General features: G+C 30.0%; 2 protein-coding genes across 2 annotated transcripts; one reads left to right on the forward strand and one right to left on the reverse strand.

The window, feature by feature from the left end:
- Window positions 1-204: 204 nt before the first annotated feature.
- Window positions 205-6,627, reverse strand: Dok (Downstream of kinase). The gene is made up of 3 exons (XM_966470.4): window positions 6,263-6,627; window positions 5,620-6,212; window positions 205-1,222 (listed from the first exon to the last, which is right to left on the reverse strand). Exons 1-3 carry the CDS (start codon window positions 6,329-6,331, stop codon window positions 463-465), a joined length of 1,422 nt encoding a protein of 473 aa, XP_971563.1. The 5' UTR covers window positions 6,332-6,627; the 3' UTR covers window positions 205-462.
- A 2,614-nt stretch (window positions 6,628-9,241) lies between these two features.
- obst-B (obstructor-B) lies at window positions 9,242-14,514 on the forward strand. Its single transcript, NM_001080097.2, has 5 exons — window positions 9,242-9,284; window positions 9,585-9,836; window positions 13,339-13,539; window positions 13,589-13,784; window positions 14,260-14,514. Exons 1-5 carry the CDS (start codon window positions 9,242-9,244, stop codon window positions 14,405-14,407), a joined length of 840 nt encoding a protein of 279 aa, NP_001073566.1. The 3' UTR covers window positions 14,408-14,514.
- The last annotated feature ends 2,391 nt before the right edge of the window (window positions 14,515-16,905 follow it).

The following is a 16,905-nucleotide window of genomic DNA, read 5'->3' on the forward strand; positions in this document are numbered from 1 at the left end:
CCACGTGTCATTTTTTTTGATCGTGACTGTACTGTACTGTACTGTCTTCGTATTTCACTTAGCAACAGAGATATTGATAATTGTTTATAACTTCAATTATAAAAATTAATTGAAGTAGATATTATTGCAATGTTAAATTAATTAAAGATACAAAGAACACAAAAAGGTGATAAAGGGGTGGGAAACATGAAGTAAAACACGCAGTAAAAATATATAATCTTTAATAATTATAAGGCAATACATCATAATAAAAGCATAATAAAAACTGTAAAATATTGCTGTATAAAATACAAAAAATAAAACTATTAAGTATCGAAATACTTGATAAATACTTTCGTAATGTTTGCACCAGAATCACAATAAACTTCCTTCGTGTTAAAAAATTTCGCATGGCACCGGAAACTCCAATGAATTTATTTAAAGCAAATCGGAATACTTCTAAGTCAAATGGCAAACTCCCGACTAGACTCTTTTTGGCTTACTTATAACCGCATACGGTTCATTATTGTGAAAATCATGATCGACATTTTTCAACTCCTTCCCCGAACTCTTCCTCACCAGTGCATACCCCAGATGCTTATCATCCGCCAGCCGGATCTCCTCCAGAGCCGGCTGGACCTCATCATAGTCATTAAACGCCGGCGCCGTCACCGTATTCAACCCCGAAGCCACCGAAATCTGCTTATACCCCGACTTCACATTCAACTTATTCGACGACCCGAAAAAATCCAACTTGTCGTAATTGTCCTCAATCGAGGTCTGCGTGATTATCTTGGGCGCCTTGTGCGCGGGGATGATGCTGGGGGAGGTCTTCTGGTCCCCCCAGGACATGTAGACCTCGTCGTCGTCGCCGACGCCCGGGTTCTCGGTGTGGCGGACGTCGTCGACGCCGAGCGTCTTCCAGGCGTCGTTCCGGTACTCGATTTTGTCGTACTTGTCGATGGGCTCGTACGTGTTTATCTGCTTGGTGGCGAGGGATTTTCGCGGCGGTTTCACCGGTTTCGGGCGGGTTTCGAGGATGCTGGAGGTGGAGGAGGTGCTGGAGTCGATGTCGTGGAGGGTGGTCGAGGCGGTGGGCGAGGGAGGCAAGGGACTGCGAGATCGGGCCTCCATACTGAGAGCGGCGTGGAATTGGTTGTCGCCACATTCGAGCAGCGGCAGCGACGGGTTGGAGTCTTCTTTGAGGAGTTTCTTCATTGATTTCATTTTCGAGGAGAGGACTCTGCAAGTGGCGTTAAACAGTCAAAAACGACGATTTTCTTTTATCTAATTCGTTAAAATTTTCACGGAAACTATTGATCGTTTCAGTTTATTTTTGGCGAAATTCGGAGAAATAGTTGCTTTTTTTACTCAAAGGTAGACCATTTTTTAACTATTTAGCGAATAAACTTATTTCTTAAAGTAAAACCTGCATAAGGGCTTGAAAAAAGTAAATAATAATAAAAGTATTTATTAAATAAATACGATTGCGAAAATACAAGCTTAAGGTTCAGGGGCCATCGTTATGCAACGAGCGTATGCGAGTTGCGCACCTAAATACCCAAGAACTTTAAGCTTTAAACTTTAAAACACGTTGCTATGGGAAGCGTGTTTTAAAATAGTGAAATCACGTTGCTATGGGAAACGTGTTTTAAAATAGTGTTTATTAGAGTTCCTTTATTGGGAGAGTTGGGACACTGCACGTCAAACCGAGCCAATTTTGTATTATGTGGATAGGGTATATATTTCTATCCTTTTTTATTAAAATTTTTGTTAGTAACTTTCGTCAAAGGTTTATGTCGAAAATAATTTCAAGGTTATAATTTTTGTCAAATGCATAAAATGACATAATTTTACGTCAAATTTAACCAGGGACGTAGAAAACGAAGAAATTTTGGGATTACTATTTTAAAAAAAAATAACTGAATACCTACCAATATTAATGTTCACATTTCTGAAATTTTTCGATATTTATTTTAATATTAAATACATAACTTAAAACATACTTCAATGCTAAAAATTGCTTTTCTTTCAGTCACAATTTCTAGTTAAACATCTCGTCCCAAAAATTGGTCATCAAGAATCCTTCATATTTCCTGTCGTCTTTTTAAATTTTCTAAAAAATGATATTGAAGGTGTTCTCGTATGAAAAACGTAACAAAATCGTGAATTCCCAGTTACTTTATAATTTGAAACAGAATCTAAAGTTCACGTAGATGCTAAAGGCGGCCAAGCAGCGACAGGTTAAATTTTCCTAAAAATTAGAACTAATTTTGAGTTCAAGTACCTACGTATTTTATAAATGCATAGACAAATTCCCAAAATCTCATAGATTTTGTACATAACATTATTTAAACAATCCACTTTTCCAAATGCTTGTTACAATAAACGTAAAACTTGGCAGGAAAGGTTCAATTTCTCTTTCTTTCATCGCTGATTACCATTTCTTAAAGTTAAGGAAAAAATGTTTGTGATGAAGAGTTTAGACGTAAAATTCTTGTACTTGCAATGAAATGTCTTTTAAAATTTGGAGTTCATATAAACAAAACAGTGAATTGACGACGACTGCCAGTCTAAACCATTTCTAAACGCAGTTAGTCGACGAAAAATGGAAACATTTTTTGACAAATTTATTTGACTTTTCGCCAAATTTCAAGTGTAACACCACTATTTCTATCCCAATTTGTTTTTTTACACATTCCAACCGACGTAAATAAAACAAAATGTCGAAAATTGACATTCGGGGTCCCAACTCTCCCAATATAGGAACTCTAGTGTTTATAATCTAGGATTCAGGTATTAAAAAAAAGCTTCAAATGTTACCAACAAAAAAAAAATAAAGAGATTTCCAACCTACGAGTAATTTGTGGATTTTCGGTTTATTTTTGTATCTTCGGCTCACAAACGTTCTTAAACATTCGAAAAAAAAAAACAATATAATTCGAGACATAACTTTTTTTCGATTGAGTTCATCGAATTTTTTCGAAAAACTCAACAATTTTGGGTGCAAATCCAAAAAACACAAAAATAACGTCATTACCAACCTAAATTGACGATGTTTTTGAAAAACTTTGAACTTTGAAATTCGTTTACATGTAAAAAAACTTGTGTCGCTCTGTCAATAAATGTCAAGCTGTCAGTTGTGAAATTTACAAATTGTCAATTAATTAATTTTAAAAATTTTGTCAAATTGCAACTAAATTGTTACACTGTGCACGAAAACACTTTAATTGTCGAACCCCTTTCCTGAATTCGGTGCCTGTCATTACTTCTATAAGCGGCATTTCTGATTTTAAGTCAGAAATTCAAAGACGACTAGATGACAATCATTTAAAAACACATTGTATTTTTGACAAAATTCTTTGGTGCGTTTTAAATTGACAATGGCATTCAAAAAAATTAAAAAGAAAATATTTTCGTAATTTTTCAGCTTAATTTAGCAAAATCTTGCAAAATATCAAGTTTCTAGCTCAATTTAACATTAAAAAAAAAAGAGAAAATATACTTTCTCACATAAATAATTTTTTTGCGACACGAACGCAAACCTGCTTTTACAGGTACATTGATAAATTTTTAGTATTTCTTCACCAATAAAAAAATAGAAACCGTGCAGTTTCTTAGGGTCCATTGTGGTGCAAATGACTAAGCTGTTACCATTTGAACCACAGTGGATGCAGAGGAAATGAAACCTCTTTATTATTTTTTATTTTGGGATTTTGTGTGAAATTCCTTAAAACAATTGCGTTTCTAGTTGAAAAATATCCTTTAGATACTTTAGAAAAAGAAAAATCTTTAATACAATGTATGTAGCCAATTTAGCTAAAGCCTGGGAAAAATAAGTTTTTAGCTGAAAATGTGGCAATTTTTCAGCTTATTTTTAGACAAAATTTCTCGAAATAATTGCGTTTCTGGACGATAAATGTCCGTAAGCATTCAAAAAAAAACACAAAAATTACGTAATTGAAACCGACTTAAGTGGTTTTTCGGTTCGGTTTGACAAAATCTCGTGGAAAAACGAGTTTTTAATTCAAAATGTAGTTAAAAATAGAAAAAAAAAGACATCATTACTAACGTAATATGGAAATTTTTTGATATATTTTTTCTGTAACTCCTTGAAATAATTGCCTTTCTGCTTAAAGATACACAGTTTTTGATATAATTTAGTATTTTTTAACTAATTTATCTTCTTGTTTTGTAACAAACTTTTACTTAGATATCCAAAATAAAAAACGACAGTAGGTAATCTGAGAACTAAGTTAGAAATTTTTCGATCGAGTTTAACGAAACAGCGCGAAAAACCGAATTTTCTGTTCAAAAATGTGGTTAAACTTTCAAAAAAAAAACAAAAATAACAGTACTAACCTAATTGGGCGTTTCTTCGTTTTGACTTTACAAGGACTGTGGTATCTTTGGCAAAATTCCTTAAAATAATTGCATTTTTGGGTAAAAAAGTGCTTATATTTTGGAAAAATATAAAATATAAATATATAAAATGTAATAAAAATAAAATAAAAAAAATTGATGACGACCTTTTATTTTAGTTTAGACGATATTTCTCGAAATTACTGCGTTTCTGATTGGTAAATGTGCTTAAATACTCAAAAAAAAACATAAAATCTGTGCAGTTTCTTAGCGTCCACTCCCGCATGTAAATTTCTAAAATTTCTCCGATGTAAGTCGCTCTTTAAACCGGTAATATTGATTAAAAAGCGACTTACAAAAATAACGTACACCCAAATAGACACAAAAAAATTAATCTGTTGCATGGGAATGTAATTAATTTTGACCTGTCTTAGAAAATTTTCGATTCAGTTTTCTTCCGAAAAAATTAGTATTCACAAAAATAGAGTTAAACGTTTGAAAACAGCAAGTAATATAATTAATCATTAATTATTTTTGCTATTTTTCAATTTATTTTTGACGAAACTCTACAAAATAATTGCGTTCATACGGTTGAAAAAAACACTCAAAAAAGCAAATAATATAATTTTTGATCTTATTTGTGATTTTTGTGAACCAATTTAGCAAAATCCAACGACAGTTGGCGATTTTTCGGTTTATTTTTGACGAAATTTCTCGTCAAAATACACACAATTCTGAGTAAAAAAACGTAATAAACTCTAGAAAAAGAAAAAATAATAACAGATATTTTAACAATTTGCTGATTTTCAGACAAACTTATTAAAGAGCTCGAAAAAATGTAATATCATTATTTTCTTTTAATTGTATGTTATTTATTTACTTATTTTCTACTGATACCAAACAAATTAAAAAAAATGTTTACACATCAAATAATACCTCCAATAGTATTAAATTTAATAAAGCTTCGGACTAATACGGACCTAAGAAATTCAGAACGTAAAAGTAAAAAATTAAATATAAAGAACTTTTTCTTTTACTCGTATGTTACATAATAAAAATAGCGAAATAACAAATAAAACGTAAACTGGGAAATCGTAGAAATGAAAAAAATTGGAAAAATCTCTAATAACACCAATATAGGAATAGGAATAGAAATAGGAATAGGAATAGGAATAGGAATCGGAATAGATGTAGATATAGGCATTCGTATAAATATTTAAACATATAAAAATACGCCAAATAAAACTTTTGTAGTACGATCACCAAATATTTTTGTACCTGAATATCTCTTGTTGATTGGAATGCTCCAAAAAAAAGGTCCCTTCCCCCGAATCGCACTTCCTCCCGGCTTCAAACGTGAACTTCCCCCCCTTGTACCCATACCGCCTTATAAAACAATACGGCCAAGTGTATAAAACAGCCCCATCAAAGGGGCTCTTCAACTGCATGGCAGTCGAAGTCAGCACTAAAGTATACATTGACCCGCTATCAAGTCCACACCTTTCCGACGCCGCTGAAGGGTGAATCCTCACATTAAAAATCCCCTCACCCGAGGAACAATACAAATCATTGTCTTCTTCAATGCTAGTCAACGCGGAAACATCATCAGGAAACGCCACCGCCTGAAAAGCCGACAACCACTTCTGCTTCTCCTCGAAATTCAAGGCGCAGAATTCGTACGGGCAAGCGTTGGCTTTGGTGGTGATCGTGAAGCGGGTGTCGGCTTCCGGTGTGAGCTTGATGCAGTTTTTTAAGGTTATTATCCGGACCGGAGGACCTTTACTTTTGTCCGGACTGTCGTAGATTTCCAGTCTTTCAATCCCAAACTTACTGGCTTTGTACAAGTAGCAGTATTTCTGCTGCCAGGATTTCTGCAACAGTTTTGCTAAAGTTGGGAGAGACGTTTCTTTGTTTTGGTTACCTTCATCAAGAGTTTACCACTTGGTGGTAGCAAAAGGAAGCCACGGTGCACCTCGTTTTCATTTTCCATTATTTGGGAATGTGGGGATTTGAATTTTTAGGCGTGTTGGGTGGTTTAGGTCGCGTTTTATCACAAACATATCACTCCTTATCACTTAAACCTAACCTATACGGATGTGTCATTTTCAAATGTCAAAACAACGCTGACACGTTTCATTTTTTTTGCACAAAAAGTGGACAAAAGATAATTGGATGCGAAACAAATACAACATAAAATTGTTTTACGAAACGCTACAGGTCGGCAAAATGTGGAAAAAACTACATTAATTTTATACTTTGGGCCCAAAATGTGTGTTCACACTGGTGTGGCAACGATGTAGGAATTTCAAGGACGTGGAAGGGAAGACCATGGGCGTAGTATCATCTAAATAAACAAAATTCGCAAAATTCACTATTGACTGACGTCATTTTATCACTAGTGATAATGATAATATATCACTCAATAGAAATAATTATGAGGCAATAGCTTGCTATTATTTTATTTAAGAAATAGCCAGACAATTTTTTTTAGAAATAACTTATAATTAAACTCATAAATACAATTTAAACTATGTTTAAATTCATAAAGTTCTTTACTTGAAAACTATTGCATTATAAAAAATAGTTGAGTGTTTAGGCAACTAACAAAACACAAAATTCCAGTGGCGTAGCAAACTTAGTGGGATTAAGCAGTTGGTTCAAGTTAGTCGAAGCAATCAAAAAGAAAACACAAACTTAATTATCTCTAAAATTAATACTGTTCGGCTTATTTTGATAGATGTAGCTTTTTTACCAAAATTACTCTTATTTTAAAAAACGGAACCTAAAAATAAGTTTTCTATTTTATGTGAAAAAACCTAAATAAAAAAATTACAACAATACTTTTGTAAAAAAAAAACAAATAAATCGTACGCATAAACAGGTACCTTCCTACAATGGCAAACAAAAAATTTCGGGTATTTTTGTAATTTCATTGTCAAAAATATATGGAATTACATACGTTTATATCAGCGAGATGTCACAAGTGACGGAAATTTTTTGCTCGTCACTGTACTATTAAAAATTTTATTCAAATTAAACTTTTTTAAAACTTCTCAAACTAAATTTTAATATTTTCAAGCTTATTTTGCTCGATTAGCTTTTGATTTAGTTTTTCTTTAACCAGTATACAGGGTGCTCAAAAACTGGCGCACCAACTCAGTGGTACGTTATTGAGAAGCAAGTGCAGATTACGGGAAAAATGTTGAAAAAATTCCTAAAGTCATATTTTAAAAAATCTGGAGCTACAAACTTATCGTGTTAACTTCTTTAGTTTTCATTATTTTTTTATGTTTTTATGTTTCATACCAGGTAATCGTTCCGTAACATAACGATGAATAATTATTTTTAAATTTACTATCAGATTTTAGCAGTTTTTTTAATTTAAAAAAATTAAAATTCATCAAAAAAATCACAATGTGTAGATGTGCCAACACTGGGAATTATTTCCTAGGAAACCGTTTCAAAAATAATTTATTTTTATTGTTGCTCAAATTTTATTGCGATCATGACTGTTAGACAACGTTGCCACATATCATTTATCTAAAATCCGTTATTTATCAATAAGTTTAATACAAAGAATTTTTTTACTATTTTTACCTTTATATGTAACCAGTTTTCTACCACACACCATTGAATGGGTGCGCCAGTTTTTGAGCACGCTGTATAAGTATAATAAGTTTAAGTAGAGATTTTACATATTGCATTTGAATATATTAAAAAAAAAAACGACAGAAATTTGTTTTGTTGAAAAACAACAAACATAATTTAAAATTATACAATGTGTTCAAAAATGGTTGTTCATCAAGTCGACTATGGAATTTAAATCTAATGTGCCGCTTCGTTCAAATGACTATTGTAGTCCGGATATTGTAATTTTTGTCAAATTTTTGAATTCGCTTTTCGCTCACTTTTTTGCAATTTGCGGCAAAAATTTTTTGTTATTTTATATTTTTTATGTTTTATATTATTTATATTTTTCATATTTTGTATATTTTTTATATTTCTTATATTTTTTGTTTTTTATATTTTATATTTTTATTTAATATTTTTTTTCTTATTTTGCACAATTTTGCTTAGGTACATTTTTTCTACTGTTCCTATTCTAGGAAAAAACAAGTTTCATAGTTCTATATGTGAGATACACTTTTCGCCTTATTTTGTTCAATTTATTCAAAATTTAGCTTATTTTTTTATCAGAATCATATTTTACATATTTCGCTCATAGATTTATAAATAAAAATGATAAAAATTAGCTATATTGCAAAACCACAAATCGAAACATTCTTGAATAAAATTTAAGCCAACATTTTTTATTTTTTATTTATATTTTAAAAATGATGACAAGAAAAAAATTTAAATGTTGAGTATAATATATAATATATAATATATAATATATAATATATAATATATAATATATAATATATAATATATAATATATAATATATAATATATGATATATAATATATAATATATAATATATAATATATAATCTGTATAGATTTATAAAAAAAATGATGAAAATTAGCTATATTGCAAAACCACAAATGGAAACATTCCTAAATAAAATTAAAAATTAAACATATTTTTTAATTGCCTTTTATTTACATAAAATTTTGCCAATTTGAGTAATCAACCACACAACATGCATTATTAGTGCAGGTTGTTCTATCACCCACTATAAAATAGCCCCCCTACGCGTGCAACTTTCACATTTTCGCCAAATTCAAACGAAATCAAAAATTAGAATTTTCACAACGATTTAACGTTCTCCAGTGCATGAAACCAAATAATAAAATCAATTGTTTTTGATGAAACTTGTCTTTCTTGAGCAAGGTCAACCTCAGGGAGAACGGTTCAACTTATAAACCATACCGATTTCGAACACCTTTTAGTCGCAACCATGACGCGGTTGAATATCACCATCCTGCTACTTTTAACCATTGGTAAGTGTTACAACTTTTTATCAATTATCTCTTTGTTGCCGAGAAAGTTAGATTAGAAACGAGTCGAACGAATGAATTTCCAAAAAGACACAATTTTCTTCTTTTATTTTATTTAGCAACAATTTTTCCCATTTCTTCAGTCTGTGATGATGAATTATTCAAGTAAAGTAGCCAACAATAGGCCACGTAAATTGATGAAATAACTGTATTTTGTGTTGTGAAAGTGATTCTTTGGATTCCTGCAAAGGCCAACTGCTTCCTGCAGCGCTTTAATAAACGAGCGACAATGGATTTTTCTAGGTTTGGCGGCAGCAGCGAGAAAACACCAAAAGCAGGAAAGCAGGGATGAAGAGTACGAGGCCACAGATCAGTGTCCGGAAAAGTACGGATTTTTCGCAGATGCTGAACAATGCGATAAATACTACGAATGTAACGACGGGCAAATAACCGAAAAATTGTGCCCTGATGGCATGGTTTTCAACGATTATAGCTCCGAGTACGAAAAATGCGATCTGCCCTTCAATATCGACTGCACTTCCAGGCCAAAATTGCGTAAGTTTTTGAATCGTCAAAAATAATTAATTTATTCCTTGAGCAATGTTTAGTCATTAGAAATATTTGAATGTTATTGAGACAAGTCAAGCATGATGTGTTGATCTTGTCAAAATGTTCCACTCGTTTACTTTTTCTATAAACTGAAATGAAGTGAATAATAACACGATTGTGTAACAAATTATATAAACAAAATAAAAAATATTTAATAATGGGTGACTACAGCCAGTCATTCAAGCCGAAAGAAACTGTTTACTAAAATGTTCAATTAATAATGTGGGCTTTTATGATTAGTTTTCAAGTGAAGAAATCATTGAAACAACTTTCGATGACCGACAATTACCGACAATTTTTGGCGAAAAAAAGCGTCTTTAGTTGATTAAATCTCAAATATTTCGTAAACAAATTGTTTTCAAAGACAAGAAATACAAACAGGTTTTCTTAAACAAGTCAGAATGAGAAACGTTAAAAATGGAATCAACAGTTTGCTCAGTTTTGGCAGAAATTTATTGAATCGAGTAAACATGGATGAGATTCTTTCGTAGCAGCCAACGTTTTTTATTTATATTTTAAAAATGATGACAGGAAAAAAATTGAAATGTTGAGTATAATATATAATATATAATTATATATAATACAAATAATATAAAAAATATAAAATAAATAAATATAATATAATATATAATATATAATACATAATACATAATATATAATACATAATATATAATATATAATATACAGCGTGCTCAAAAACTGGCGCAGCAACTCAATGGTGGTAGAGAACTGGTTACATATAAAGGTACAAATAGTAAAAAAATTCTTTGTATTAAAGTTATTGATAAATAACGGATTTTAGATAAACGATAATGTGGCAACGTTGTCTAACAGTCATGATCGCAATAGAATTTGAGCAACAATAAAAATAATTTATTTTTGATACGGTTTCCTAGGAAATAATTCCCAGTGTTGACACATCTACAAATTGTGATTTTTTGGATGAATTTTAATTTTTTTAAATTAAAAAAAACTGCTAAAATCTGATAGTAAATTTAAAAATAATTATTCATCGTTTTGTTACGGAACGATTACCTGGTATGAAACATAAAAACATAAAAAAATAATGAAAACTAAAGAAGTTAACACAATAAGCTTGTAGCTCCAGATTTTTTAAAATATGACTTTAGGAAATTTTTCAACATTTTTCCCGTAATCTGCACTTGCTTCTCAATAACGTACCACTGAGTTGGTGCGCCAGTTTTTGAGCATCCTGTATAATATATAATATATAATATATAATATATAATATATAATATATAATATATAATATATAATATATAATATATAATATATAATATATAATATATAATATATAATATATAATATATAATATATAATATATAATATATAATATATAATATATAAATAAAAGTAGTCTCCAGTCTTGAAAATCCCACGGTACTTATTAGATAATAATAAATATTAAAAATTAAATGCGGTAAAAATTTCCGAAATTCTTTGTTCACCAGTAAATTATTTTGCTTACTTACAATTTACGATTTCTGATGAAATCTTTTAAATGATATGTTATCTAAGTGAAGAATTAATTATAAACTTTGTAGATATTATTTATTAGAAGAAACACCACTGAAAATTTTTATTATTTTTATTTTTATTTATTTATTTTCAAAAATTTCATAACCAACATCCTGTTTGCCTACTTGCACCTGTTGTGAGCAAGTTTTTATGGTAAATAGAGTTGCATCGCAGGTGCACAGCTGACTCGTGCGCCCTTTTGTCGACCATACAAGTATTGCACGTCAATAACTCGTAACATCGTTGTGTCTTTACAATTGGTCGATTGCACTCTTCGGCTGCAGGCTCAACAAAAACAAGTTGGCTTAGGACGGTCCACGCACCCTTGCAATACTTGTTTTTCAAGGCCACTGGGCACGTGCGATCATACGTAAGACAGGAAATACTTTCGTTTTTATTTATGGTATTTAAATACGTATTCAAAAATTGGGTTGGATAAAATTTTTTTTTTCAACAGGAAATTAAATTTTGTGTTAGAAAATAAATTTATTATGTTAGGCATGTAACAAAATAAATTTTTTTTGTAAATCTGTTTTACGGAATATTTACGGACATAAAAAAACAAAATTCAATTCTGATTGGGTGTAATTTAATTTTAAAATGAGCTTGATGAAAAAATTTGGATAAACTTCTCATTTTTTTTATAACTTATTCACTCAAATTCCAAAGAAGGTGTTTATTTACCTACATTATTCAATTAGGTATTGTGTAAAAGAAAATTTTTTCGCAAGAAATCAAAAAGCAATCATCTCGTAGCAATAAGTATTTTAGAATGATAGTAAAACATAACATTTGGTTGAGACGCAGAACCTATTCACAAAACATTTAAAAATGATTTACAAAGTTTAAATTGAGATTTAAAAACGTTTTCTTTGTACACCATAAAGTTTTACAATAGATAATGATGTTTAAGGTAAGCAACTCTCACAATAAGATGTTTTGACAAGGGTGACTAGAAAATATTTACGACATCGATCGGTTCGTCTTAAAGACTACAGCCTGTCTGTAATAAATAAACAATAAGCTTGTCTAAGTGATTATCTCCAGAAACAAGTTATTAGATTATTCTTATTTTTTTTAACTGGAATAAAATTCATAACTTGGACATAAGCAATTTTTTTAAAAATTTCGAAAAAAGGTTGCTTTTTGTTTTTTTTTACCTATCATTTGATGTATATGGTTTTTGTTTCTCTACTGTCAAAAGTACACAGCCACCTACAACATTTTTTTCAAAAGTAACGGTATGTCGTGTGATACCTCATGTGAAAGAGCACTTCGAAAGCAGTACAATGCACTATTTGTTTTCTGAATATTTTCAAAGCCTACGCGATAAAAAAATAAAAACCAATTCTTATAAGTTGAAATTAGGCAAATCACACTAGAAATGTTGCAAAATGTTAGAAATTCATGCTACTGTCGTTATGTTATTTCCCAGGGGAGGAACGGTGCCCATTTTGAACAATTGTTGCATTAAATAATGTTCAACTTAAAAAATTGGTTTTTATTTTTTTATCACGAAGGCTTTGAAAAAATTCAAAAAACAACTAGTGCGTTGTAATGCTTGTGAAATAGGCTTTTATATGAGGTGTCACTTGACATACCATTACATTTAAAAAAAAAAGTTATAGGTGGCTGTGCATTTCTGACAACAGATAAACAAAAACTATACGCACCAAACAGTAGGCAAGGAAAAATAAAAATTGGCTTATTTTGGGAATTTTTACCAAAATCACTTTAATTAATGTTATGAATTTTATTCCAGTTAAAAATTCCACACTGTATATATTTTTTTCGTAAAAATATCTCGGATAATAATAATAATAATAACCTGGACGGTTATTTGTCGATACTAGAAATTAACATCACTCTATCTAACAAAACAGATCAGTTCATAAGTAGTATTTTTTAGAGGAACCCCAGCCCAGCCAGCACTGCCCCCGCAAGCACGGCTACTTCGCCCACGAAGAGCCCCACATTTGTGACAAGTTCTACTATTGTGTGGACGGCAAATACAACATGATCACTTGCCCCAACGGTCTAGTCTACAACGATAAAGCCGGAATTTGCTCCTGGCCTGATGAAGCCAAGAAAAAAGGCTGTTCCTCCGAAGGTAACATTCAAAAACGCATTGATCCAAAAGCCCACAGCATTTTTTTCAGAGGTTTTCCAATTCGAATGTCCCAAGGTAAACGAGACGGTGGCCGCGACGCACCCTCGTTATGCCGACCCCGATGACTGTCAATACTTCTACGTCTGCATCAACGGAGATACCCCCAGGAGAAGCGGCTGCAAGTTGGGCCAAGTCTTTGACGACGTTGGCAAAAAGTGCGACTGGGTGCGGAATGTCCCAGAATGGTGAGGTTTCGCCAATTTTTTTTCAATTGCAGATTTAAAAAAAAAATAAAAATAAAAAATAAATACAAAGTGTGTCAAAATGATTTTCATCTAGTCGCCTGTGTACTTTTAACTTTTAAATGTAACTAATCTACAATTTGTGAATTTTACAACACATTGTATCAACATTTATTGACACTGCATTCAATTAGGCAGAGCGGCACATTTTTTCTTACAAACAATGTCAAAGTTAACGAGATGAAAATCTTTTCAACACACTTTGTATTAATTAATTAAAATAAATATTAATAAAATTGAAAATAGTATTAAAGTGTTAATTTTGTTTTGTAAGCAATTGTACAAAAACTGTGAAAAAATTCATACACTTAGAGAAAAAATATAGTATTTATTTAATATCAGTAATATACAAAAATATATTTTTTGCAGATTTTTTTTTGTATAATTACTGGAATTATTATTTTAATGCTTATTTCAGTGCCGATTGGTACAAAGGGCGGTTGACTGACGAGCAGTTGAAGGAGTTGGAGAATCCGCCCACACCTAAACCTAGGCCCACCAAGGTCAGCAGGAGGAAGCCTAGGCCGCCAAGGCCCACACAAGTCGAAGAAGAGGAGGAGAAATAGTTAGAATATGAAGTGTTTTAGTGGAAAAGTTTTATATTATTTTGATTGTGGTGGAAAAGACCAGATTGTCAGTTTTGTTGGTTGTATATTTTAAGGCGAATAAAAATATTTTATAAAATACTAAACGAGTTTTTTTCTTCTTTTTCCAAAAAAATTACATTATTAATTTGTTCAGTCATTTTATTTGTTCCCGATATTTAACCTTGTACTTGAAACAAATCTTGACCTTTATTTTATTAAAAATATTTTACAGTTAATGAATACAAATTAAGTTTGTGGTTTTACAAGGAAAAAATTAATCACCTAAATTGTTGGATAGTGAAAGTATATTATATAAAATTATTTTATTTATTTTGCATTATAATTCAATAAGTAGCAGAAATACTTTACATTCAAGTTTTTACAGGTCATTAGTAATGCAACAAAAAAGTACAGGGTGTTTCACGTAATTTTACAAAGCCTAAGTCGGTAAGATATAATTAGCAATACATACACATTTCGTTACAAACTCCTAAAAATTAAAAAAACTGGATATTCTGATAAATACAAAAACAAACAGTAGAATTTAAAAAAAATAATACTCGTATTATACACTCGCTCATTGATTAACGAAATATTAGACAAAAAAACTATTGATTTAGTAATTTTTATTAAATAAACATTTTTAATGCAAAAAAACGTGACCTTAATTATAAAAATTTTAATTGTTACGTTGGTTTTAGTTAAAATTAAAACACATGCAGAATGTATTGCATGTTGCCTACTATACGTATATAAGCTCGTCATCTAATCTGAGTCAGCCTGTATATACAAAAAGCTGTATCTACCAAAAAATAGTAACTTTTTCTGTAAAGAAGAATTTTAAAACAACGTTTCTTACTATGTAATTAAAAATTAAAAACAAAGAAAAGTTACACGGAATTAATTTTCGACTCTTCGAAACTAAAGTAATAATAGTAATAGAACTTATTTTTTATTTTTTGTGTATAAAAACAGCAACACTGAAAAATTTGTAATTGTTTTGAAAGCACACAAAATGGATACCGAAAAATCTTCAAGCTAGTTATGTTTATATATTTTTTTATATACTATATTTTTCTTCGAAAGAAGCGGCAAACTTATACTTATACTTTATACTCATACTTTACTTACACTTATACTTATACTTATACTTATACTTATACTTATACTTATACTTATACTTATACCTATACTTATACTTATACTTAAAAAACCTACATTTATTTATAAACAGTTTGTTTTACTATCAATTAAACAAAATTTTAATTGTAAACGCAGCTGGATTTTGTGCAATTATTTGTTTTTGGGCAACTTAGTAAAAATATATTGTTAACAAACTTACCTTGTATTATATGTATAATAAATTTTTATTTATTTGGAACGCTTATTATTAAATTAAATACACATAACAGTAGATGTAAATTTATTAATAAAATAAAAATGTACAACAAAGATTATATAGCTATAGTTTTTCCAACGAAAAGTTAGACGTTGTAAATAAAAACATTAAAATATGCAAAAAGCCTCGTATTTTTAAAATACCATCAGATTTTTCTAATTTGAAGCAGTTCTTCCAAAAAAACGGACGCCACTGAACAAGAATGTTTACAGAACATCAACAAGTCATTTTCTACCAAAAAATAGTAACTTTTTCTGTAAAAAAGAATTTTAAAACAACGTTTCTTTCTATGTAATTAAAAATTAAAAACAAAGTAAAGTTACACGGAATTAATTTTCGACTCTTCGAAACTAAAGTAATAATAGTAATAGAACTTATTTTTTATTTTTTGTGTATAAAAACAGCAACACTGAAAAATTTGTAACTTTTTGAAAGCACACAAAATGGATAACGAAAAATCTTCAAGCTAGTTATGTTTATATACTTTTTTATATACTATATTTTTCTTCGAAAGAAGCGGCAAACTTATACTTATACTTATACTTATACTTTACTTATACTTATACTTATACTTATACTTATACTTATACTTATACTTATACTTATACTTATACTTATACTTATACCTATACTTATACTTATACTTATACTTATACTTAAAAAACCTACATTTATTTATAAACAGATTGTTTTACTATCAATTAAACAAAATTTTAATTGTAATTTTAATTTTAATTGTAATTTATTGTAATTGTATTTATTGTAATTGTAATTGTAATTTTAATTGTATTTATTTGGAACGCTTATTATTAAATTAAATACACATAACAGTAGATGTAAATATATTAATAAAATAAAAATGTACAACAAAGATTATATAGCTATAGTTTTTCTATCGAAAAGTTAGACTTTGTAAATAAAAACATTAAAATAAGCAAAAAGCCTCGTATTTTTAAAATACCACCAGATTTTTCTAATTTGAAGCATTAAATTGGTTTAGTTCTTCCAAAAAAAAAGGACGCCACTGACCAAGAATGTTTACAGAACATCAACAAGTCATTTTCTATAAATACATTAG

This window comes from Tribolium castaneum, chromosome 7 (assembly GCF_031307605.1).
Source record: "Tribolium castaneum strain GA2 chromosome 7, icTriCast1.1, whole genome shotgun sequence".
In the NCBI taxonomy this organism is placed as follows: domain Eukaryota; kingdom Metazoa; phylum Arthropoda; class Insecta; order Coleoptera; family Tenebrionidae; genus Tribolium; species Tribolium castaneum.